This window comes from Clupea harengus, chromosome 4, assembly GCF_900700415.2.
Source record: "Clupea harengus chromosome 4, Ch_v2.0.2, whole genome shotgun sequence".
Lineage (NCBI taxonomy): Eukaryota > Metazoa > Chordata > Actinopteri > Clupeiformes > Clupeidae > Clupea > Clupea harengus.
The window spans coordinates 20,820,552-20,843,945 of record NC_045155.1 but is presented as its reverse complement, the minus strand read 5'-3'; the positions used below and the strand labels follow the sequence as shown (position 1 = coordinate 20,843,945).

The 23,394-nt window shown below is 41.9% G+C and overlaps 3 protein-coding genes across 4 annotated transcripts; 2 read left to right on the top strand and 1 right to left on the bottom strand.

Moving 5' to 3' along the window:
• Positions 1–919: 919 nt before the first annotated feature.
• On the top strand, positions 920–12,360 carry ttc34 (tetratricopeptide repeat domain 34). The gene is made up of 8 exons (XM_012820709.2): positions 920–1,325; positions 1,936–3,772; positions 3,901–4,123; positions 6,090–6,282; positions 6,587–6,753; positions 7,157–7,433; positions 7,549–7,763; positions 11,107–12,360. The coding sequence occupies exons 2-8, from the start codon at positions 2,067–2,069 to the stop codon at positions 11,647–11,649; spliced, it is 3,324 nt and encodes a 1,107-aa protein (XP_012676163.2). The 5' UTR covers positions 920–1,325; positions 1,936–2,066; the 3' UTR covers positions 11,650–12,360.
• A 364-nt stretch (positions 12,361–12,724) lies between these two features.
• On the top strand, positions 12,725–17,885 carry zgc:154075 (uncharacterized protein LOC556929 homolog). Of its 2 annotated transcripts, none has more exons than XM_031566703.2 (14): positions 12,725–13,101; positions 13,852–13,964; positions 14,119–14,203; positions 14,292–14,365; positions 14,473–14,532; positions 14,627–14,734; positions 14,903–14,959; positions 15,306–15,436; positions 15,542–15,596; positions 15,774–15,866; positions 16,212–16,346; positions 16,685–16,786; positions 16,934–17,041; positions 17,269–17,885. In XM_031566703.2, the coding sequence occupies exons 2-14, from the start codon at positions 13,872–13,874 to the stop codon at positions 17,407–17,409; spliced, it is 1,242 nt and encodes a 413-aa protein (XP_031422563.1). In that variant the 5' UTR covers positions 12,725–13,101; positions 13,852–13,871; the 3' UTR covers positions 17,410–17,885. The 2 variants fall into 2 exon arrangements, with proteins under 2 accessions (XP_031422563.1, XP_012676301.1); XM_012820847.3 differs by having other exon boundaries at positions 16,880–17,041.
• A 102-nt stretch (positions 17,886–17,987) lies between these two features.
• LOC105894229 (coiled-coil domain-containing protein 63-like) lies at positions 17,988–23,169 on the bottom strand. The gene is made up of 15 exons (XM_042707682.1): positions 23,014–23,169; positions 22,586–22,677; positions 22,291–22,390; positions 21,834–22,017; positions 21,539–21,637; positions 21,333–21,446; positions 21,151–21,218; positions 20,853–21,040; positions 20,604–20,708; positions 20,424–20,506; positions 19,782–19,950; positions 19,332–19,495; positions 19,120–19,223; positions 18,354–18,441; positions 17,988–18,176 (listed from the first exon to the last, which is right to left on the bottom strand). The coding sequence occupies exons 2-15, from the start codon at positions 22,650–22,652 to the stop codon at positions 18,108–18,110; spliced, it is 1,602 nt and encodes a 533-aa protein (XP_042563616.1). The 5' UTR covers positions 22,653–22,677; positions 23,014–23,169; the 3' UTR covers positions 17,988–18,107.
• Positions 23,170–23,394: the final 225 nt, after the last annotated feature.

Genomic DNA, 23,394 nt, shown 5'->3' with positions numbered 1-23,394 from the left:
TTGTCTCTTGTTTTCCAGTGTATAGGCATACATATGAAAACATCTGGGCTGGTGAATCATGATTTGTTTTCCAGATAGAAAGACTGAAACACAACAAAGAGCTGTTCTAAAATAGGCTACATTGTTTCCCTTACATTTGCTAATAGGCTACGCGAAAGAACGGCTTAGAGAAAGTAAAACTCAGTCTCTTGTCCAAAGTTTCTTTTGAGAAGCGAAGGCATAAGGTTACTGATTGAAAATGTCATGATTTCCCTCACTTTTCAACCCACTGACCGTCTCGAGATCAATTTATTTTACTCTCTATTCGTAAGATCAGACCCTATCTCAAACTATATTCTACACAACTTCTTGTGCAGACCCTAGTTGTTTCTAAACTAGACTATTGCAATTCAATTTGAATGTGTTGAGACCCGTTGCAAATTATTCAGAATGCAGCGGCGCTTTTGGTCTTTGCTCCGCTCCACGTTACTCCTCCGCTAGTCACCCTTCACCGTATCTCTGTAGCTGCTAGAAGTCCCTGACTCACGCATATAAATCAGCAACTAGATTGGCAGCAGATTATTTAAATGCCACATTTTAACACTATCCACCCCCTTCTATCAGCAGCACGATATTGCAGTCGAGACTCTTTTCGTTCGTGGTCCATCGGGGGTCGAATGATCTAGCCTACCAAGTGAAGTCCTTTGCCGTGTCTGCCTACATTTAAAAAGCATTTAAAAGCTCAGCTTTTTAAAAATATTTTTTATTATTATGTTATTTTGTTTGAGGAATGTTTTATTAATAATAGTAATAGATTAATAACTAGTGTAGATATTTGGATCTCTAAATTTGTGTTTCAAAGTGATACATTTTTTAGGGTTACTGTTTTATAATGTTTTGTAAATCGCTTTGGTTAAACCATTAACGACTCGTGGTTGAGGGCCGGCGAGACTCGTCATTGGCATCCACGTGACTGATGATTGTTTGTTGTTGCCCTGGCAACAGAATACAAGTGCACAGGCTGCTGTCAGCTGGCTAGCTAGCTTGCTAACATAACTATGCTAGCATAGCAGGGCAAAATAGAACTGTTTGCAAACTGTGTTCTACTACCATAAAGTTATCTAATGTTATGATGATAGTTAGATCATTTTTAGCTGATTGTAATTTGCATGTGACGTCTTTTTAGGTTGACTGTAAGCTAATGTTATCTATTTCTCCTAGCCAATGTTGGCTAACTTGGCTATCATGTTTCAAACATGGGAGCAACATATAAAGTTAACGTTAGTCTCTCGTTCGGAAGTTTGTCTCCAAGAGGAAAGGCAAAGAACAAAACAACACCAGGAAAGGTAAATGTTATTCATTTATATTTAATACTGTGATCAGGTCAGTTAAGTATTAGTTTTTATTTCATGTGTCAGAACTATTACACCTTGCAGCTCTCGACTAACTAATAAGGCAACGTTAATAGGATAACGTTAAATGCTAGCTTTAGCTTGACAGCGAATTTATTGTCATTATTTTAATTGTGAAGAGTGGCTCAGTTTCAACTTCCAGATGGATACATCTGTATTACATTGTTAAATGATTTGCTAGAAAAGCGCTTTCAGGGTGAACTCCGGTAGATAGGAGTCCTGGCCATGAATACAAATGTGAGACAACGTTGTTATGTTACGTTCTTTTGCATGAAAGGTGCTATATAAATAAAGTTATATTATTATTATTATTATTATTATTATTATTATTATTATTATGTGCATTGGTCACAATGTACTGATGAGTTATTGAGTGCTCATCTCCGTGGTACTCAACACTTTACAGTTCAGTTTTCAGTTACCAACAGTTTAAATGTGCTCACATAGTCATAGCTTACAGATAAATACGTTTTTGTAACTGTGTGCATCCTATGCACTATACTGTGTGTGTGTTTGTGAAAAATATACCCTCTCTGTTCAATAGGAAATAGGTCATGCAAACTGACCGTCGAAAGCTGTTGAGAGTGTGGACATGACAAAACAAAATAGCTACCCTTTCGTACTGATTAGGGATGATGACATGAATTTGCATGATTTGAAGAACACAAATTAGACATGACTACTAGTCAGCAAGCAACAACAGCAGGGCTATGTCAACAAGGGGATGTACTGGTGGCAGCAGGCTGTGTTGTGAAAGCTGCAGCCTGCTACACAACTGCGTTTAAGACTCATGCAAGCTCCACTGTGGCTCACCTGCGAGGTCTGGATGGATCCAGTATAGCAAAAGTCATTTCGGCTTTAGAGGCTTGGCTGGATGGTGAGGAGGATGTACAGAAATCAATGGATGGACTCAACAAGGGCCTTGCTGCTGTGTTTCTGTCAACGCTCTGTCCAAACAACCTGTCCGCTTCACTCTTCAAAATGGAGAGTATTTTACAGAGGACAAACCGTGGCTCGGAGGAGATTTTGGCTCGATGCTCTGCCCTTCTTAACGGCAAAGGCCTACTTACCCCTACAGGTCCCAGGCGGTTGACTTTGGAGCTCACTCAGGCACTCGCCAGTTTCCTCTCTGAACCAGGGAGCCCAAGGGCTCTTCAGCTCTATTTGAAAGCTTTCCAAAGACATAAGTCAGAATGTGTGAGACTCATGAGGTCGAGGCAAGCCCATCACCTTCCAAAAATTCTCAAAGCATTTTCTGATCAGATACAACACTGCCCAGCACTCTATAGTAAAAGTCAGGCTGAATGTAAAACATTTGATGCAGTGGACGATAGTCCAATGCAGGGTTCTGACATCCTTGAGTTTTTAGTAGCTATTACACCAGATGACCCAAAAGTGCAAGAGCTGCAAGGTACATTTTTGTTGTCCCTTGGTATGTTTGAGGAAAGTGCAGAGACCTTCTCCCATGCACTACAGCTGTATGAATTTCAAGGAGACAAAAATATCAACATGGACGAGGCTGCAAAGCTGAAGCCAGCTGAGAATAAGGCAAATGTTTTGGTTGGTAGGGCAGCAGCCAATTTCTCAGTCGGTGGACGGGCAAGTGAGGTTTGCCGCGATCTTGGAGAGGCCTTCGCGATACACCCAGCTACAGCCAGACTGCAGTTCCAGCAGTTGTTCTCAGACAACGGCACTGGCACGGCAGCCCGGATCCAGCTCCGTCAGCAGGCAGAGAGAGGGCTGTCGGGCTACAGGGAAACGGTGCTGGCACGTCCTGACCTCCGCTCCACTAAAGGAGTGGAGCTGTTGGACCCTGTCATTGCGCAGTTGCGGACGCTCTGCCACCTGGAGCCGGACGGAGGGGGCCGGGAGCTACGCGTCCGCCTGGCCGACTGCCTGCTCCTCAGCGGGGAGTTTAGAGAGGCCCTCTCCATCAGCAGCCAGCTGGCTGCTGCCACTCCGTCCCAGCAGAGCTACCAAAACACCGTTCAGGTGCTTCGTGGCTACGCACGCGTGCTCTCCAACGACCACCAGGGAGCGCTGGAACACTTCCAGGCAGTGATCGAGCACCAGGCGCCTCACCCCTCCAGCTGCGTCCGAGCCCTGTGCGGCAGGGGGCTTCTGCGCATGATTGCTGGGTCACACTACCTGACTGCGCTGGATTACCTGACAGCGAGCGGGCTGCAGCCTCAGGAGACTGCATTCACGGTGCGATGCCTCATTCCGTGGAACTATCGCGGGCTGCTGTGCACTGTGCTGCTGGAGCAAGGCCGGGCCATGCTGGAGGACATCGGAGACAAAGGCTCAGGCCCTTCTTCACAGCAAGAGGGCAAGGGCCAGTCTACACAGGGGAAAGATTCCCTCTCACTCTCCAAAGATGGGTAATTTTTGTGTCTATCGTTTTGCCTTTCGGATATGCACTGCATTGCTTTGTTGTAGGCCTGGCATTCCCAAACGCTGCTGCACAGGCCACTCCCCATGACACAGTATTGTTCTCTGGTCAGTGTAGGAACCCAGGTGGAGTGCATGCTCTGGCCCTGCTGCTGATGGAGTTGCAGCCTGGCTCAGAGGCACCTCAGATCCTCATGGCGGATGCCCTGTACCAGCTGGGTCGGGTGGAGGAGGCTTACCGCCTGCTGCTGTCTATAGAGCACACGACCACTCGGTCCCCCATTCTCGCCCGCCTTGCACTGCTACAGCTGCATCGGGGCTTTCTTTATGACGCTAACCAGGTGCTTGGACTACTGTTTGAGAAGTTTATATGTGTTTAATAGAAAACCCCTGGATGGAGAAACAGTGATGATGTTATAGTAATGGTAAAACAGAAGACGCTATTAGACAATATTTTTGTCCAACTAATAATAATGTTAGCCAAACATTTGTGTGCATCTCATTTAGTTGCTCTTCTGTTTTTCATAATTTGTGGTGAAAAAATACATAAACTTGAAACTAGGGATGGGAATCGATGGGAATCGATGGGAAAACTAGGGATGGGAATCTGGTTCCCAGTGGACCGATTCCTTGGAATCGTTAGCCAAAATCCTTTTCGATTCCGCTATCAATACTTAAAAAAAAAATTAAAAATTAAATATTAAATATTTTTTCGATTCCCCTATAGATGCCTCAATTCTTTTTTTTTATTTTTTATTCCGGTATCGATGTAAGTGCAGTTTAGGTATGTCACGCGGACGCAGCTTTGTTGCGTGTCGTGTTTTTGAGCGCTGGTGTCGCTACACGATGGTAGTCCTTTGGGGGATAGTAGTCCCTCACATTGCGCATGCTCAGACACAAACGGTTTATGGCATAAGGCTCAACATAATCGCGCATGCTCAGACAACAAAACGGTTTACAGCATAAGGCTCAACATCAACATCAACATATCTGGCTTGTCTTAACGCATAATGTAGGTTTATTTAACGTAATATTTAATAATGTTGTAAACGGTTTAAACGTCAACATATGGGGCTTGTCTTAACGCATAATGTGGGTATATTTAATGTTATATTTAATTATGTTGTAAACGGCTAACAGCATAAGGCTCTACGTCAACATATGAAACGAAACTGGGGAGAGACTTTTTGATCCTCCACCTCATCTGTTTTGTCCACTGTGACAACATCTTCTTTGTTTTTAAATAAATGGTCATGTTTTCAAAAAACTGGCTTTCGTCGCTTTTCTCCATGATTGAACACGGATCTGTCGTTGTGACGCATGCGCGGCTTCGCTGTCGACAGTGTCGCAAAATGACGCATGCGCAATGTGAGGGACTACTATCCCCCAAAGGACTACCATCGTGTAGCGACAGCTGGTGAAGTGAAGATAACGTTAATGAATCTCAGCCAAGCAATAGCAGCACAGCTAACGTTAGCGCTTCATCTGTTAATATTGAAGGTAAACTCTAACAGTCTATTGTGTTAGTGCCATTTGTTTCATTGTGTAAACCAGCTTTCACTTTTTGTTTATGTCAGTTCTCAAACTCTGGTATATCAAGGACACCTAAACTGCCACAAATTAGACCAGGGAGGGATCCCTATTTGATAAGACTTTTCCAGGCTCCCCCATCTGATGAGATTTTTTAGTTTAGATGTTTTATTACAAAAATTGTATGAAACCCATTACCAAATCAGTCATACATTCTGTTACTTATGGTTGGAATTATAGTCAAAACAAATACTTTTTTTCTTTGTTGGGACCCCCTGGCACCCCATCAAGGAAAAGGATCCCTAGGCTATGGGTCTCTGGACCCTACTTTGAGAGTTTGTTGACCTATTCTTAGGTTTGTTTTTGGTTATTTAAAACATGTAAATGTATACATACATACTGTATATGCTGAGCATCGTCTATTCAGAGAATATTATATTAAAGAAAATTAATGTAGTTAAACTCGTTTGTACTCTTTTTTTTCCTTGCCCAAAAATAATCGATAAGAGAATCGATAAGGAATCAAATCGATAAGAAAGAATCGTTATGGAATCGGAATCGTTAAAATCTTATCAATTCTCATCCCTACTTGAAACATCCACAGACAGTACAGAAAGGCTGAGACTGCCTTCTTCTGGCCTATATGTTAAACACTTTACAAAAGTAATATGGATCAACAGACTCATCATATTTGTATTTTGTATGTGTGTTTCAAATGTTTTTAGTATGCTATGTTTTGTTATGTTTTGAGTAATTATTGTTCCTCATGATTGATAGCTGCTGAAAAAGCTGATCCAGTGTGGCGACACTAGTTGTCTGCGTTCCCTGCTTGCAGTGGCCCATCCGAAGGATCGCATTCTGATGGAGAAACATTGCCACACGGCTTCCAAGCGCACCCTGAATGGCCAGAGAGAGGAGAGCACCATGAGGGAGGCAGTGGCATATCTGTCCATTGCCATTATGGCTTCAGGTCATATTACACCACTTCTCCTGTATCTTTAGAGTTCTGTGGTGTGATTACGAGGAAATCCCTTTCTGATTCAAATTCATTTACAGGTCAATTTCAGTTCACATATTTCTGATAATGTTTGTAAGTAGAGGATTCTATGCACTAAGCCTCAACAGGAAACAACAAATTTGTTCAAGTTGTAGACACTATGAAACAGCAATCTGATACCGTGACTCTGTCTGGCTATGTGGTGCATGGAGATAATGCCTCTTCTTCCTGTTCCTGTGGCTGTGTACAAACAAGTTTCTATGCTGTGCTTTTGCAGGTGGTGCGGCTACTGAACCATTGCTTGAAAGAGCCAAATGCTATGCTTTACTGGGCCAACGCAAGACCGCCATCTTTGACTTCACTGCCATCCTGAAAGATCACCCTGATCATGTGCCAGCCCGCTGTGGGAGAGCATTCACCTACCTCACCTTAAACCAACAGAAGGTGAACCTCTCAACCTAGTCACATGTACAAGACACAGACAAGGAAATACCATTCTGACACACGGTTTAAAAAACATAATGCTCTGTCACTGGAGCTGCCCATGCATGTAATCAGCCTAGTCTTTTTGCATGGGTTTGAGGACTGACATGAGTTGGTAAGCAAAAGCTGAAAGTTAAGATGAAGACAGGAAGAAAAGTAACTGGTGAGCACTCAGTGCTATTTACATTTCTGTCATGGGGCTTTTTGAAGTGAGATGCAGAGATTATATCTGCTGATAAGGAACCCAGTAGATGTCTGTAAAGGTCAATTAACCAATTATCCAACCTTGTGATGTGATGTGAACATAATCTTTGACCTTTGCAAAAAAGTGAACTCTTTGAAGCTGAATCTAAAACATCCCCAGGAATGCATTGGAGATGTAGTGGCTGCACTGTGGGTGGACCCAGAGGCCGTCACACAGGATATTCTGTCCCTGAAAGACAAGGGACGGAAACTTATCTGCGAGTGGCTGCTTCAGTGTTGCCGCAGAAACCTCTCTCAGCAGAGAGCAGCAGTTGATCCGGTTCCCTGTTCAGAGGAGCCTTTTAAAGAGGCCTGTTTAGTCGGAGCAGCACTGCTGAAAATAGATGATCGAGACCCTAGGTGGCATCTGCTTAATGTTGATACCCTACTTGCCAAAGGTACTAATTCTAATTTTTGCCTTATTTTTAATACTTAAGCCCTGATGATTCTCTGTTTGAGAATTCCAATATTGTTTACATGTTTGTCAGATGCTTTCATTAACCTCTCCCATAGGTGACGTACAGGCAGCAGGTGCTCACCTGCAGCAGGTGTTTGGGCAGGAGCCCCGGGAGGCCAGCGCCCAGGCCAGGTGGGCGGTGGTGGAGGTGTGGGGGAAGAATTTCAGGGGGGCTGCCCAGAGGCTTGTCAAGGTGGCAGAGAGAGAGCCCTCCACCCTAGACTTCCTGCTTCAACTCATCTCCCCAACACACAGGAAACGCCTTGCACAAGTAAAGTGCTTCTGGTGTCAGTACAGAATGTAAAACTGTGGTTCTGGTTTCTGGAGAGTAGACACCTCCCAACAATTATTTATGTAAATATCTAAATTACCTGACTTACACAGCTATTGAACCAGGAAGCACAGTTCATAGGTTTTGGCATAGTGTGTGTATTTCCCTCATTGAACTAAGTAAGCTGTAGCCAAGGCTAGAACACGACCTACACTCACTGAGCACTTTATTAGGGAACACTATACTAATACTGGGTAGGGCCTCCCATTGCTCAAAACAGCCTTGGTTCTTAGTGCCATTGATTCCACGAGATGTTGGAAACATTCCTTTGAGATTCTGGTCCATGTTGACATGTTTACATTGCGCAATTTCTGCAGCTATAACAGATGCATATTCATGCTGCAAAGCTCCTGTTCTACCATATCCCAAAAGGGGTTCTATTGGATTCAGATCTGGTTTCTGGCAAGGCCACTGAAGAACACTGAACTTGTTCATGTTCATTAAACCAGTTTGAGGCGACTTTTGTTTTGTTACATGGTGCATTATGATGCTAGAAGTAGCCATTAGAGGATGGGTAATTTGTGGCTATGAAGGGATGCACATGGTCAGCAACAATTCTCAAATAGGCTGTGGCATTCAAGCGATGACTGATTGGTATTAACAGGCCCAAAGTGTTCTAAGACAACATTCCCCACACCATTACAGCCTGGACTGTTGACCCAAGGCAGGTTGGCTCCATGGATTCATGCTGTTGGAGCCAAAGGTTAGGGTGCCGGTTTGGTACCCTGTAGGCCTGGATTCAAGGCCGGGTGGGGTGACTGCTCTCTCCCTTGGCTACAATGCGTTTTGCTCTTCGCACCAGTCTGAGTGAACTATACAGACTGTTATAAATGAAACTCCCAGGAGATCAGCACGATCAAACTAGCTTGTCTGTCACCAACACTCATCAGCAGGGGCGGCTTGTCCATAAGGGCGATTGGGGCGACGCACTGCCTATAGGGGAAAAGGAAAAAAAATAAAACTCCTGATGTATAAACGCAAAGTCGCCTAAATGACGGCATGTACATTTAAATGTAATCATTTTTATAATATAATTTATAATAATAATAATTTTTCTGTCGGATTCTACCACTAGACCAGGGGTACTCAATTAGAAACCCAAAAGGTCCACTCGCCAAATTTCCATTCAGTCCAGGGTCCGGAACAGTGACGGTCAAAACCCAGAAACATAACTCTAACAAAAACGTTCGAACTATGCACAAAAGGTGATGTGGCCTTATTTGTGTGAAAGGTGACACTTTTTTTGTGGTTTAAACTTGGGCATAAAAGGTGTGAAGGCCACGCGGAGGCACTGATGTATGTGTTCATTAGTGAGTAGGCGCCTGTATTTGTTTTTCACCATATTCATGGTTGAAAAGGCAGACTCACAACAGTATGTTGAGGTATGCATGCTCTTGTTGTGTGGCTGATCTAACTATTACACTGCATGTTGCTTGGTATGATTGCAGATGATTTATTTTTCTGCCCCTTACCTCAGAGTTCTGCGGGTATTTTTGTTCAAAGTGTGCATGCTTTGTTTCATAGTGACGTTTCACGTTACCACTTTTGACAAGGGCAACCGTCTCGTTGCAGATTAAACACATCGGTTGTGTGCTCCCCACAGGCAGCACAAATGCATACTTGTCAGTCCACTCTGTCTTAAATTAGCGATTTTTGGAATTAACGTTTTTTGTCGGGTTTAAAGAACGCCATAATTTTCGTTTGCTGAGAAAAAGATACCGTTCACAAATCTATCTGCCCGCATTGTTGCCATTGACACACACAACCTGCGTGACCCACAGAGCTCGCGGCCAACATTGAGTGAGTGAGTTGTCATAGTGATGTTGTTATTAGAGCTCCTTATTGGACCTCTGGATTGGACACGGAAGATAGAAACCACATCTAGTAGGAAAAAAATATATAGCGCGAAATCACGCACCAATGAAAACTCGCTTGGATCATGGTTAAATTAGAATGTTGATTTTGGCTTCGGTCCAAATTTGATTGCGTCTGGGTCCGGATCCGGACCGCGGTCCGCCTATTGAGTACCCCTGCACTAGACCGTCTGATCTGCCTCTTTATGTCATTGTCGAATCAGGTAACAGTCATTCAGTCAGCCTAAAGTCGTGCTTCAAATGGCCCCGCCCCTTCTGGGGCGAAATGAAAATCGCCCCAGACCTCTCCCATTGACTCCCATGTTAAATCCATTTTTTTCACAAAACAGAGCTCTCAATGGCTTTCGGGAGGGCTCGCCCCTCCATGTCGTGTCATAAGTAATGGACGTAAAAGCCTATACGAACGTCATACAGCTTCGGCTGAGGCATATTCTGTCAAGATGGCACCTGTTCAGTGCAACAACTCGATTCGCTCTTTGACAGAAACTCCTTTTTAGTCGGCGTACTAATGAAGATAAATTGACAACAAAACAATTAGGACTTCCTAGACCAAATGTATCCATTCAGGTTTCTACAAAGGGAGGGAAATCCTACATCCAAGAATTGGAACGAAAGAAAATCGCGGTGGTGAAGTGGCTGACGCGGTCTGTATTTCTATATACCACTGTCACTTTTCATAGGTTTCACAGTGTGTTTCACAGTTCACTTCTTGCACTAACACTGAATCATTTTTTATGTGATGACTTATTTTGCTTTTGTAAGCCAATACTTTCAAGATCAGTCAATAAATATTGTTGGTTTTGACTTATGTTACCCCTTCTTTATGTTGTTACTGGACATATGTGTCCTGTTAAGCTATGTTATATCATACAACATTTGAGACACGTGGATAATGAAAAAGTGGGATAATTTAATGTGGAGCCACATGTTTGCTTATGAAGGCTCCTGGATGCAACTTTCTTCCATAGCTTTCCACCTGTAACTTGCTACTCTAGCTATGTAGCAAGAGGGGACATATTACTGTTGTGTGCTGCCAATAGTGGACAAAAAGGTATTGCTGTATGAGTTAATCAGCTAACTTAATGTACCTACTGAGTGGGTCGCCTTAATCATTATCAAAAAAATTGCCCCCCCTGAGAATTTTTTCAGGAGCCGCCACTGCTCATCAGTCAGATCAGTCTTTTACTCCATTCTGATGGTTGACGTGATAATTACCTGAAGATCCTGATCCGTGTCTGCATGATTGTATGCATTGCACTGCTGCCATGCGATCATTGCATGAATAACTACGTGTACAGGTGTTCCTAAAGTGCTCAGTGAATGTATATGACCCACCACTGTTTATTTGCTTGCAGTAGATGTGCCGTTTTGGGGGGTGAAAGTCTTCTGAATGTATTTTATTTCCTTAGGCAGCGTCCCAGGAAGCGGGCAGGGTGTCTGAGCACGGGCAGTGGGAGTGCGCCCTGCCGCTGCTGACGGTGGCAGTGCGGGCCATGGACGAGATGAAGCCGCAGTACCTCCGCCAGCGGGCAGCGTGTCTTGCCCAGCTGGGCCTGCACGAGAGAGCTGTGGCTGACCTGGACAAGGTCATCCAGGGTCACGATGCTGCCGACTCCGGGGTGGTGGAGCACGCGCTGTGGGCGGAGGACCTGTGCCGGCGCGGGCGGAGCCTGCTGCTGTGCCCTCGAGAGCGCCTGGCTCTGGAGGACTTCTCCCGTGCGCTGGGGCTGCACCGCGGTCGGGCACTGGAATGCGTGGAGGCCGGGCTAGGGAGGGTGAGGCTGGCCGGGCATTTCCTCCACGCCGCCTCACAGTGCTACGCCGAGCAGCAGCTGAGCGAGGCCTGGACGCTGACGGAGTGTGGGCTGAAGGTGGAGGCGGGTCATGCTGAGCTACGCAGGCTCAGGGCACGCATCAAGCATGAGGACTCAACCCCCTGCATCGTCCATTAGAGGCCAAACAAACCCACTTCACTTGAATTCACGCTACTCTTACATTCAGTAGGGAGGACACTTTGCATATAAATATGTTTTTTTTTTTTTGTTTATGAGAAATAGGGTTACAACGCAATCAGGAGTTCTATAATCTATAAAATGTGGGAATTATTTGTGACAAAAGCAATCATGATGTTTATACCACTTTCCCAGAAGTGTACATGATTATATTTATACCATTCATTATTTAAAATATCTTCTGTCTTCCATCATGTAATTTGTGAATGCAAATTAAATTTAGTGTACACTAAAGTATTATTTTTTTTTAAATGGAATTTTGATTATTGGTTATGAGCAGATTAAGGTGATTGTAAGTCATCGAATACAAATACTATGTCAGTCTTGTACATTTCATGGGAGTGGTCAAAGGGATGATGACATACAACATAATGCTGTTTGGTATAGTTTTGATCTGTCGTATTAAGTATAGATGATATTCCGGACAAACAATCAGATAAAGAAAGATGATGATTTCATTGTTGTTAGTATACTTTCTCATAAATAATGACTATTTTGTCCACAATTATTATTTTTTTTTTATTACTATGCAACCAAAGACAAATGAAAAATATGCATGTCATTAAATAAACTGGCTCCACACACTGACGATGGCTTAGGCCGAAACGCGTCTTTGGATAAACTGGTCAAAATAAATAAGCAATGAGACAAGCTTGAGAGTGCGGTTTTTTCTATTTTTAAATTAAATAAACTGGAACATTTGTGTTCATGGTTGGAGTGTAGTTTTTTGCTTTTTACTCGAGACAGATACAATGTCATTGTTGGTTTATTCTCATGAATACAGAAGTATTTCAGGCCATGTATATTCCAAATCTTTCAGTATCTTTGCAAAACAGAAATTATATGAAGGCCCACAGACCAACCTTATAGGGTATTTAGATTATAGTGACAGTATTTCTCCAAGATCTCACTCTTGTGAATTTAGGATGGCATATTTAAATGACAAAGCTAGGCGGCGCTGTAAATCTACGTTGAATGTTAGTCACTGTGAAGTCGCCCTTGTTATCTCGTTGATGTGTTTTCAGTTGACGTCACCAAACAAGGCTTTTGGCAGACTACGGTTTCAAGTCTCAGAAATCGGTTGTAGGTTTGTAATACAAGCAACCGCAGGGATTCCCTGCAACCCTTTTTTTTTTCTCATTTCGAAAGTGACGGGTACAGCATTGCCAACCAAACCAGACATCACGACAGTCATTGTTAAGAGGCTATATTTCCGGATGGGAAAGAGCAAAGTCCATTGTCAGACAGTCTTCCATTTCATACTCCATGTCCTCGAATAACCCTGGCACGCTGTTGCCTACTTAGTAGCAACCCTTGATCTTCTGAAGTTACCATTACATTTTTCTGTCAGCTTACTACATTGAGTACAGGGGAATTGAAACAAGTGAGCTGGTGAGTCCCTTCACGACTGTTTTTCCCTTCTCCGGAACTAAACTCTGTATACTATGCTAACCAGAGGAGTAAACCGCAATTTCTAGCGAGTGGACAGTGAATCTTTTAGAACACCACGGAGGTGAAACAACCCTGCAGTTTCTTTTTTTTAAAAGAGGAAATCCAGTAAACTATGTTTCCTCAGGTCACAACGGCCGAAAATGTCAGCTCCTCCAGTTGTGTTCAAAGTTGTGATGCAAAACTCACTCAAGCAAAAGCTGTCATTGATGACACAGTTAATGATCATAACATTAGGTGTATGGAATCTAAATCTAGATCTCAAATCTAGTTTAAGTAAGACTATGCAACAATTTGACACTTTTTGAGGTATGGTTTTATAGGCAACTAGTTTAGGTACCATCCTCAAATTCATTTTGATAGCATATGGTCATGTGAAGGACAGATAAACACCTGTCTTTCCCACTAGCCATCCAGGATATGCCCTATGTAGTTCTGTGTTCCGGGCTGGAACACCCTGCAAATATGGAAGGAAAGCTTTCACAGCATGACATTGCCAGCTATACATCATTTAGTGTGTTGGCAAGCTTCTATCAGTGCCAGCTGGGCTGTTGGTGGTGTTTGCAAGGTTTTTGCATGCCTTTTAGGAGGTTAGCTTGCTAGTTTTGAAACAGAACTCCTTATTGCTGCTTTAAGTACTGCTTCTATTGGCCAATTGTCTTACTTTTGTAAATATTGTCCTATTTGTTTCAGGCAGCACAGCTGATGTCACTATGCCATCACCTGTGGAGGTCATTGTGGTTGGAGCTGGCAGCCGTGGGGAGACATACTCAAATTATGCCTGCATTCATCCCCTTCGCATGCGGGTACAGGAGTCTGGGCTTTTAGGGTTTACCACAGATAACATGTTTTCTTTATTTTATATATTTTTTTTTTTTACATGCAATGATTTGTGTCTTTATTACATTTGTGTAGATTCTCTGATGTGAGGTGGAATAACATTTGACCATTTGTCCTCAGGTAGTTAGTGTGGCAGATCCAAGGCTGTTTGCCCGACGTAAAATGCAGGAAAAACATCAAATACTTGATGAAAATGTATTTGATGGTAAGAGATTTGATCTGGTCCTATCACCAGTGACACAATATCCCTTTAACTGTAATGTCACGTTAAGGTCATGTTGTATTTTTTGCAGATTGGAAATCCATAGTAAAGAGGGACAAGTTTGCAGATGCCATATTTATCTGTACCCCTGACCGACTTCATAAGGTGGATCCTGCAGTATTCCACACTTAGTAGTTTCATCACCTCAATATCGACCAATCCCCAATTCTCATAGTTTGGCCGTTTTGTACAATTTCTTCCCTTCTCCCTAGGATCCTGCAGTTGCACTGGCCAAAAAGGGCTATCATATCCTTTTGGAGAAACCCATGGCTGTAAGATAATTCTATCTTGATGAAGTAGGTTTTTGTGTTGATACCACCATACACCAATGCTTACATTCTTCTACATGTTTGCCCAATGTGGTAGGTGACAGAAAAGGACTGTACGGAAATTGTGGAAGCTTGCATTGACAGTGGCGTAATGCTCACAGTATGCCATGTGCTCCGATATGACCCTCTTATCCACAAAATAAAGGTAGACCTACATTCCTGTTTTTACGTATTGTGTTTCAAGTTTTTTTTTTAATCTAATACTAAGAGATATTACCATCTTTTGATTCAATTAACATTGTGTGTTACAGAACCACTGTGAAAGTATGTTCATATTTTTGCTTGTATTAAGGAGACTTTTTCCTATTTTCAGGTGCTAATAGACAGTGGAGTCATTGGGGATGTGACCCATATACAACATCTGGAACCGGTATGTAAAAATCATTGTTATTGTATTGTACTTTTAGACCAGTGTGGGTTTCACACATACAGCCTTGTGTATGTGATGTGGAATATCTTCCTTTAACTTTGACATGAATGTTGAACGCTTCAAATGTTCAGACTGCACTATGTCCCCGAAGCAGCTTTGTATGTAGAGTTTAGTTGATGAACGTTTGTTTTTCCTCAGGCGAACACAGATAAACAGAACTGATGATTATATAATGTGTGTGCTGTGCTCCCGCGATGCATGCTGCATGCAGACGCCGGGTATGTAACAACAGCAGCAGCTTTGGTCAACTGGAGATGCTCTAATATGTCCTCCACTGCTGCCGTAGGTGGGCTTCTACCATTTTGCTCATTCCTTTGTCAGAGGGAACTGGAGAAATGAAGAGCAGAGCTCCTTTGCCCTTCTGGCCAAAAGCTGCCATGACTTGGACCTCATCCATCACTGGGCCAGTGGTCGCAAGTGTGAATTACTTTATAATTCATTATGAGCTGTATTTAATACTTTGCAGGTGCAGATGGTTCTGTTGGTGACTGTTTTTAATTGTGGCAACTGTATTATTTGTAGGTGTGTAAAAGTTTCATCGTTTGGGTCTCTGAGCCACTTCCGCAAAGAAAACAAGGTTTGCCAGCTTTCCACTTCTTTAAATACGAGTTATAAATTGATATAGTTAATTGGCAAGATAATGATGCAACATTAATAAATACTTTTTCATAAGATTAATAAATTGGCATATTCATATTCAAACTGGCATGAACATATAGGTATGCCAAGTCAGAGAATGGTCTTTTTATTCTAGCCAGCAGGAGCTGCAGATCACTGCTTAGACTGTCCTGTAGAGGCAACCTGTCCATACTCAGCTCGCAAAATCTATCTTGATGCGGTGAAAAAGGTATATTGTTTACTTAGTTTCTTCTTAAATTACAATTTAAGCTTTTTAGCTGGTCACCAACCGACTTTCTGTTGTGTTGTCCCCTAGATTAGACCCACTGAATGATCCTGTGATAATCCTGATAGGTTTCACGTCTAGCTCTTATTTAGGTTTTCTTTGTGGCTGTCGTTTTTGCTTTTATGGAAAAAAAAAAAATGAAAACGTATTTAGTTTTACATCTGTGATTTTTTTTATTTTGTTTTATTATTCTTGAGTCCATAAACTGGTCATGTTCATTAGCAGTTCCGGTAAGCGCTCTCAGAATTAGGATCTAATATTTCTAATGTCTGTCTAATTCTGTCTCAGGGATGTGTGGGCTGGCCTGTGTCAGTCATCTGCTCCAACTCCCTTCCTGACATTGAGTCGGTGACAGAGGCCCTGCGCACTGGACCTTACGGTCGGTGTGTGTACGAGTGTGACAATGATGTCTGTTCCAATCAGGTACATCTATCATTCGCACAAACTAACTTTGTCATCCATATATAGACCCAATTCCACACTCTGAAAATACGTTTAATGACCATATTTGATGGAGATAATATTTTTGCCCTATTATCCCAGAAAATGGTACTTAACTATTACATCAGAAGTTCACATTTTTTCATTGTAAGGCTATAAGACTGCAATGACAGTATTGGTAGACACGACACAACATCAGCATAACAATACAAATGTTGTATATAACTTCACTGTTGCCTTACACAAATGGAGTGGTATAGAAAACCGAGATTTCTCTGTACAGAAGAGATGATAAAGAAATGTTGTCAATCCTGTCATAGGTTGTAAACATGGAGTTTGAAGGAGGGCTCACTGCTGCTTTTACCATGGTGGCTTTCACAGAGGAGATCTGTAAGCGCAAAACAACTATTTATGGAAGCAGGGTAGGCCTGAGCTTAGTGCATTCGTGCCATTCAATATGCTAAAACTAAAGATGCATATGCTTACTGGGGGAAAAAATCACTTCTATCCTACAGGGGGAGCTCAACTACAATGGCCATGATATCCACGTGTTTGACTTCCTCACACAGAGGTCCACTAAGCATTCGGTGGACTCGGAAGCCCCTGGGAGCTTTGCTATGGCAGGCCACGGAGGAGCCGATTATCACCTAGTGGATGCTTTCATCTCAGCAGTGGCAGTGAGTGAACTGTTTTTGTTTTTTCAGCGACTGATCGATGTGGGCGTTGATGACATTTAGGTAGGCGTTTAGGTACATTTGAGCTGAAATATTTACAGAGTCAGTAGACTTGAGATAATAGTAATTAAGGTGATATTGACACAGTCACTCATGGGTAAAGAAAAGCATGAACCTCAGCACCAAACAAACGTGCTGCTATGTACTTGAGTTCATCTGTTTCCTTTCAGAGTGAGGATCCCTCCCTCATCTGCTCTGGTCCAAGAGAGAGCCTGGCGAGCCACAGGCTGGTGTTTGAGGCTGAGCGCTCGCGACTGGAGAACAGGGTAGTGTTCTGTGCTACTGAACAGGATTCAGAGACCCATAAGTGATTAAAGTAGTTATGAACAGGAAGGATGTGTTTTGAGGAGGGTTTCAAGACAGTCTAGGCCTAGGGTATAGTGATGGGAATGTGAAAAAAATCAGTTTTTTTAAATATGTGATTCAATGCTGATTGTAACGTATTAATATTGATAGCAAAGACATTTGACTGATTATGCTTGTAACCAGTAAAACTGAAAACATTGCTGACTGTTGAAAAGAAACAAAGTTGCACAAATATATCTTTTCTTCTTTTTGTTTTTTAAATACTGCATACCTCACTCAGTGATTTCTGCAACCCACTTTTGAAATAAATACTTTGCACTAAATGATTATGTGAGATGTACTATAAATGAACATTAAACTAGCTGTTTATGTCATCTGATTAATGATGTGAATCATCAAAACTTGTTAATACAACTTGTGTGATAATGTAACACATTTACAAAAAAGCAAGGCTTGCTCCCAATAAAAAAAATTCTATAAATGTTTCTTCTTCCAAATGTTTATTTTATTCATATTAATACTCATATCACCTAATGTGTCAGACCTCAAGAACACCTCATGTGGTTCTTATAACTATTATATGTAGGAGTTCAAGGAGCAGCAAAACAATTTGAGTCCTTACTTGTTTGTCCTCACAAAATGTACATATAAAAATAAGCTGTAAGCACACCACCTCCGAGGCCAACAAGGTCACAAACCCCCATCAAGGCAAATCTAGGGTGCGTCGCTGGCCAGAGTTAGGCCCAAGGCTGACTCTGTTTCTCCTCTGCATCTGTGGCAAGACAAACACAATGGTCTGGCAATGGAACATGTATGCCTGTATGACGCAAAAGTAGTTATTATGCTATCTTGGTCTCTAAAAAAAAAAAAAAACCTAAACAAAGTAAAAACAATTAAAAAACTGCTACATGACCTGACCGCTTTAGTTCATGTTTAGAATACTCCTCACCCTCTTTAAGGCATGCGGGTAAAGCTCTTCTCTGGAAAGGGTTCTTTCCTTCATGGTGAGATTGCACTCCTCTGTATCAGTATCATCCCTGGCAAATATAAGGCGTTATGCATAGCCAGTTACATCTACAGGCATTGTGATGTAAACATTTAAAAATGAAATGTATCCAACTGAAACATACTTTGTGGCAACAACATGGTCAGTCAGCCTGAATTAATTTACTGACCACCTAGTAAACATGCTAATACCCCTTCCCCTCTTTTTCTGACACTTATTTCGTCATATAGCAACACGCCAGTTATGGTGGAACAACCCCATATAGGGAAAATTTGTAAAATTCATACATTTATATATTTTTCTATATAGGTTATATCATAACATAGTGTTATCACATAATTATGGACCATTTTATATATAATAACATATACAAATATATGTTTGATATATGACCTACCTTGCATGTTGAAGAGCGTTATGCTATTTTAGTATAAAATGTATATGCAAGCTCTTTACCACAGATCATGCAAGTATCATGCAGTATTGTACCAGACCAGATTGATTCCTATATGTTTTTCCAGAGATTTTCCAGATGGAACTATCTTCAATGAAAGACACTGATGTTAAAGAATATTTGGGGTTTTCTGGTGTTATAGCAAATAACACCATGGGTGATCATAGATTTGGCTTGTGTCTGTTATCAAATCATGACCATGAGATTACTTTGCAATAACATTTCCTCTCATGCTCCGTTGTTTAAATAACACACCAAACAGCAGGTGGTCTGATGATCAGATCTTGTTGGGACAATAGGGGACTCTGCCCCAGCAAGTGACACGCTGTTGCCCCGACACTGTACTCCTTGTCAAGGTCCTGAGAGAGAGAATTGCAAATGTGTAAAAAAAAAAAAAAAAACACACAAACAGTCAAAACACAGAGATTGACCAACAGCCATAACTAAGATATAGCACAGTGTATCACCTTAGCATCGAGGAAGGACTGAATGGTAAGCATCTCATTGGTGCGGTGCTCCACAAGGCCCACATAGGCCATGATGATGCTCTCTCTGTTATCACAGGAGGCTCCCAATTTCTCATCGATTGCAGAGCGATCACAGTTAATCTTGTTAAGGACAGCATTTATACCTACAATACAACACACAAATGACAGAGCTTCATGCATTTTAGAATTCTATTTCACCCTTATTAATACAATGAGCAGTTTCTGTAAAATCTCTCACAAAACTACCAACTCTCTAAAGAGAAGTGTGAGAGTTCTGCTGTACAGCTTAACAGCATGACCCCATTGAAACCAACTCTGAGGCCAAGCTAATAAAACACTGGGTAAAACATTACCTTATCGACTGAGATAAATCAGCGGACTACAGTTGAAAGGTAGCCATAAAGAACACCACTAATAGGCTGGACAAACCTGTTTTGAGCTGCTCCAGAGTCTTGTTGATGGTTGTGATGCGCAGTTCGTAGGCCTGCCTCTGTTGTTCTGTCTGCTGCTGGTGAGAGGTGATGTTTTGGATTAGAGCAGCGTGCTCATCCTGCTGCTTCTGCCACTCAGCGTTCAGATGATCTATCTCCTTTAGGATCTGAACCAGCACACACACACACACACACACACACACACACACACACACACACACACACACACACACACACACACACACACACACACACACACACACACACACACACACACACACACACACACACACACACACACACACACATCAAGTATCACAGGGGTCTTTCCTCAAGGAGGTGTCATTGACTCGCCACTAAATAAATGCTTCTGTTTTAAAGTGGTCTGGGCTACACATGTTGATTTCAATCAGACTTTGGGATAATTAGTCTAATGTTTCTAGCATGTTTGTGGCAGTGATGTGGGATGGTGGATTGGTCTGCTCACACTTCATTTAGCATTCTAGCACCAGGCCACTACAGCAGGCCAATCCATGGGGATTTCCTCCCTCAAGTTGCAAATGCTGATCCCCCATGTGGATTTAATGTTACTCTTCAAGATAGTGTCATTTCTATGCCTAAATAATCATCTCTGACTGACCTGACCTATGTGGTCCTTCATATGCTCTGCCTCAGTGTTCTGTTCATTGACGTATTTCAGTAAAGAAAAATTCCAATCCTCAACTGGAAAGCGATGAAGAATAAAGGGTGAATAACAGAAAAATAGGATGGCTCCCACAGGTCAAAGTGCAAGTTGTACAATGAAAAGGAGAGCACTCACCTTTAGTGAACTTCGTCACAATTTGTTCCAAGTCATCTCCAAGTACATCTTGCATTTTCTTGAATGACATCTCCATGTCTATCCCCTCTTTCTTCTCTTCTTTCTCTAAAAAAAAAACAAATACATGTGACTAATGACTAAGTCCATCTGCTCATCTGTATCCAACTAGCTCATTTACTGTGTGCTTGTCTTTGGGGAACTGCTTGGTGATTTGCCTCAAGTGTCTCTCAAGAATCAGTTTCATCATACCTTGTTTTCGGGGATGGTCCTGGTTCTCTCCCTGACTTGTTCTCTCTTGGTTCTTGATGCTCATGAAGTTCTTGAGCTGATCATTATGGGAGATAACCCTCTGTAGTTCACCTATATCTACATTATGTTGTACCATGTCCTTCATGGTTTTCTCTTTTAAAAGCATGGCCTTCATCTGCATATCCAACCTGCAATACAGTGTGCAGTGAGACCCCAAGCTGTGGACATCCTTTTCTATAACAGGAAATAAAGAAATGATACTTGTCTATTTCAATCCTGAATTTAAAGACTCCAATACCTTCCATCAGATGCAGCAGAGGTCTTATTCATGGCATCCCTTATATTTCTCTGAATGAGTTCCAACTCCTGGTGAATTTAAATAGATGAACACAAATACACATATGACACAAAGACAAAATCATTTAGAAATGTGACCGTAATGTTTGATCCACTTTGGCCCATAAGAGACATTCTACAAACCTTTTCCAGTTTGCAGTATACTTGTTTGAACTGTTTTCGCTCAATGTGGAGCATTTTAAGATCTTCCCTGAGCTGCCTATTCTTTGACATTAACTTGTTGCAATGTATATTCCCCTGTAAAGGTAAGCAAAAATGTGGTGATTTGATTGGATTTGTGAGTATTCCTTTTAGAGTGATTACTTTTTCAGTAGCAATACACTCCAAACCTGGTGTAGTTTGTTCTCCAAAACACGACTGCTACATCTACTGATCACAGGCAGTTTCTCTCTTCTCCTATCTTCCATCTCTTTCTCAAGCCTCAAAATCTGGACAGCATAGGCCAAAAGATGAACACACTATTACACAAATAATGTCTGTATTTCATGATACGATATGATATGATTTCAGAGAGCTATCAGCAGTTATGAATACCAAAACCACATCTTCTAAACCCATGGGATATAGATGCTGCACAAAGGTTGCTTTGAATTAGATCATTATCATTATCATTATAGCTCCCACCTCCTGCTTTGTGCTCTTCAGTGTCTGTTTCTCCCTGTCTGTTTGCGATTCCACACTGTCGTGGAAGACCAGTATGTGGCAGAGGTCCTGAGTGGCATCTGTGTCTTGGTATCTCCTTCCCTGTATCACGCGAAGGTTACACTGTAACTCATCGTGCTCGTCCTGCAGGCTCTGGATTCCTCGTCTGATTGTTGTGGACAGATTTGATTTACCCTTAAGCAGTAAAAGGTTCACTATAATGACACACATTTTACAGCCATACTATATTTTACTGGGAGTGGCTGTGTCGTCACATTGAAACACGAGTCTTTCATACCAGCATCTGCAAAAATTATGCAAGAATAATGTATTGGTACACAAAACACAAAAAACTTGCATTCTTAAACATTTTGCATGCCTGAGTAGAGAAGCAGCACAGTAAAATACACGTCAGCTAACAGGAGTTCCTGATGCTTACAACTGTCTCCGGATCATATCTTCTGACTCTGCGGCATATGCCTGCCGAGATCCTACCATGATGCGAAACTCCCTCTGCAGCTTATTCAGCTCTGTCTGAGCTGTGTGAATAAACAAGCACAAGAAACATTATCCGGTTATTAGTGTAACAACTATTTAGTAATTATGGTTAAATAGTTTTTATTAAATTGCTGACCACTAATTTCAAATAAAAAATGTAATGTGTGGACATACTATTGCAGTATCTAATGCTAATGCTGCCTCTGTAAAATAAGTTAAGTTAGGATAGGCCCTACCAACTACATCGACGTCGGGTTCGCTGTTGTCTGAATGAATACTACATGATGATACCCTCCGACGCATCCTGGCTCCTCAGATGTATGAAGATCTGCAGTGAAAAGATGTATTTTTTTACACGGATGTACATTAATTATGTTAATACATTAAATACATGTATTATGTGTATATACTAATGTTATGGAGCAGGTTAACGTTATTAAGTCACTAATAAAAGCATTGGTAACCTTAGTTTTTGCAAGCTTTCACAAGTAACATTAGGGATATCCCAAACCATCAGACAACCGTTAGCCTAGCTATGCTATCGCTAGCTCACGTAAATTAGCCAGAAGGCACTCAGGCAACTAAAAATACTTTCCTATAAATGCTGTTCCACATTAATGAGCCTGTCTATTTACCAGCATCAACTGGATATAAATGTAGTTACCTGTGTCGAAAATAATCTGTATACGGTGATCCAACAGGTTTCCTCAAAGTGAACAGTGGTACAACAACAAAGGCAAACACAGGAGCAATCTTGTCACCTAGAAACGTAGTCGACGTAGCTACTTTTCTACTAGAAATAGAACAGCCCACTCACCGTCAGCATAAGTAATGGTGATTTCGGTAGCCAAGTTTGACCAAATTAAATTGTTTCTGAACTGCACCTGCAGGCTGACATTCTGAACCATCTTGGTTTCGAACAGAGAAATCTATATCTTTCATAGCATCTTGTATCCTGAAAGGATGTATTTAAACTGGACCACTTTTAAGAGGAAAATATAGGTGATATTCGTAGGTGAGTCGTGTAGGTGATATTTGTTATGTT

What these genes read in the sequence shown, in the direction of transcription:
- ttc34 (XM_012820709.2), top strand. Translation starts at nt 2,067, where the DNA reads ATGACTACTAGTCAGCAAGCAACAACAGCAGGGCTATGTCAACAAGGG. An exon ending in CTCTCACTCTCCAAAGATGG is followed by an intron (nt 3,773 to 3,900) that starts GTAATTTTTGTG and finishes TGGTCAGTGTAG; the next exon opens with GAACCCAGGTGGAGTGCATG. An exon ending in ACAGGAAACGCCTTGCACAA is followed by an intron (nt 7,764 to 11,106) that starts GTAAAGTGCTTC and finishes TTATTTCCTTAG; the next exon opens with GCAGCGTCCCAGGAAGCGGG.
- zgc:154075 (XM_012820847.3), top strand. Translation starts at nt 13,872, where the DNA reads ATGCCATCACCTGTGGAGGTCATTGTGGTTGGAGCTGGCAGCCGTGGG. An exon ending in ACTTCCGCAAAGAAAACAAG is followed by an intron (nt 15,597 to 15,773) that starts GTTTGCCAGCTT and finishes TTTTTATTCTAG; the next exon opens with CCAGCAGGAGCTGCAGATCA. An exon ending in ATCTTGATGCGGTGAAAAAG is followed by an intron (nt 15,867 to 16,211) that starts GTATATTGTTTA and finishes ATTCTGTCTCAG; the next exon opens with GGATGTGTGGGCTGGCCTGT.
- LOC105894229 (XM_042707682.1), bottom strand. Translation starts at nt 22,652, where the DNA reads ATGCGTCGGAGGGTATCATCATGTAGTATTCATTCAGACAACAGCGAA. An exon ending in ACCCGACGTCGATGTAGTTG is followed by an intron (nt 22,391 to 22,585) that starts GTAGGGCCTATC and finishes TTATTCACACAG; the next exon opens with CTCAGACAGAGCTGAATAAG. An exon ending in GATATGATCCGGAGACAGTT is followed by an intron (nt 22,018 to 22,290) that starts GTAAGCATCAGG and finishes CACAACAATCAG; the next exon opens with ACGAGGAATCCAGAGCCTGC.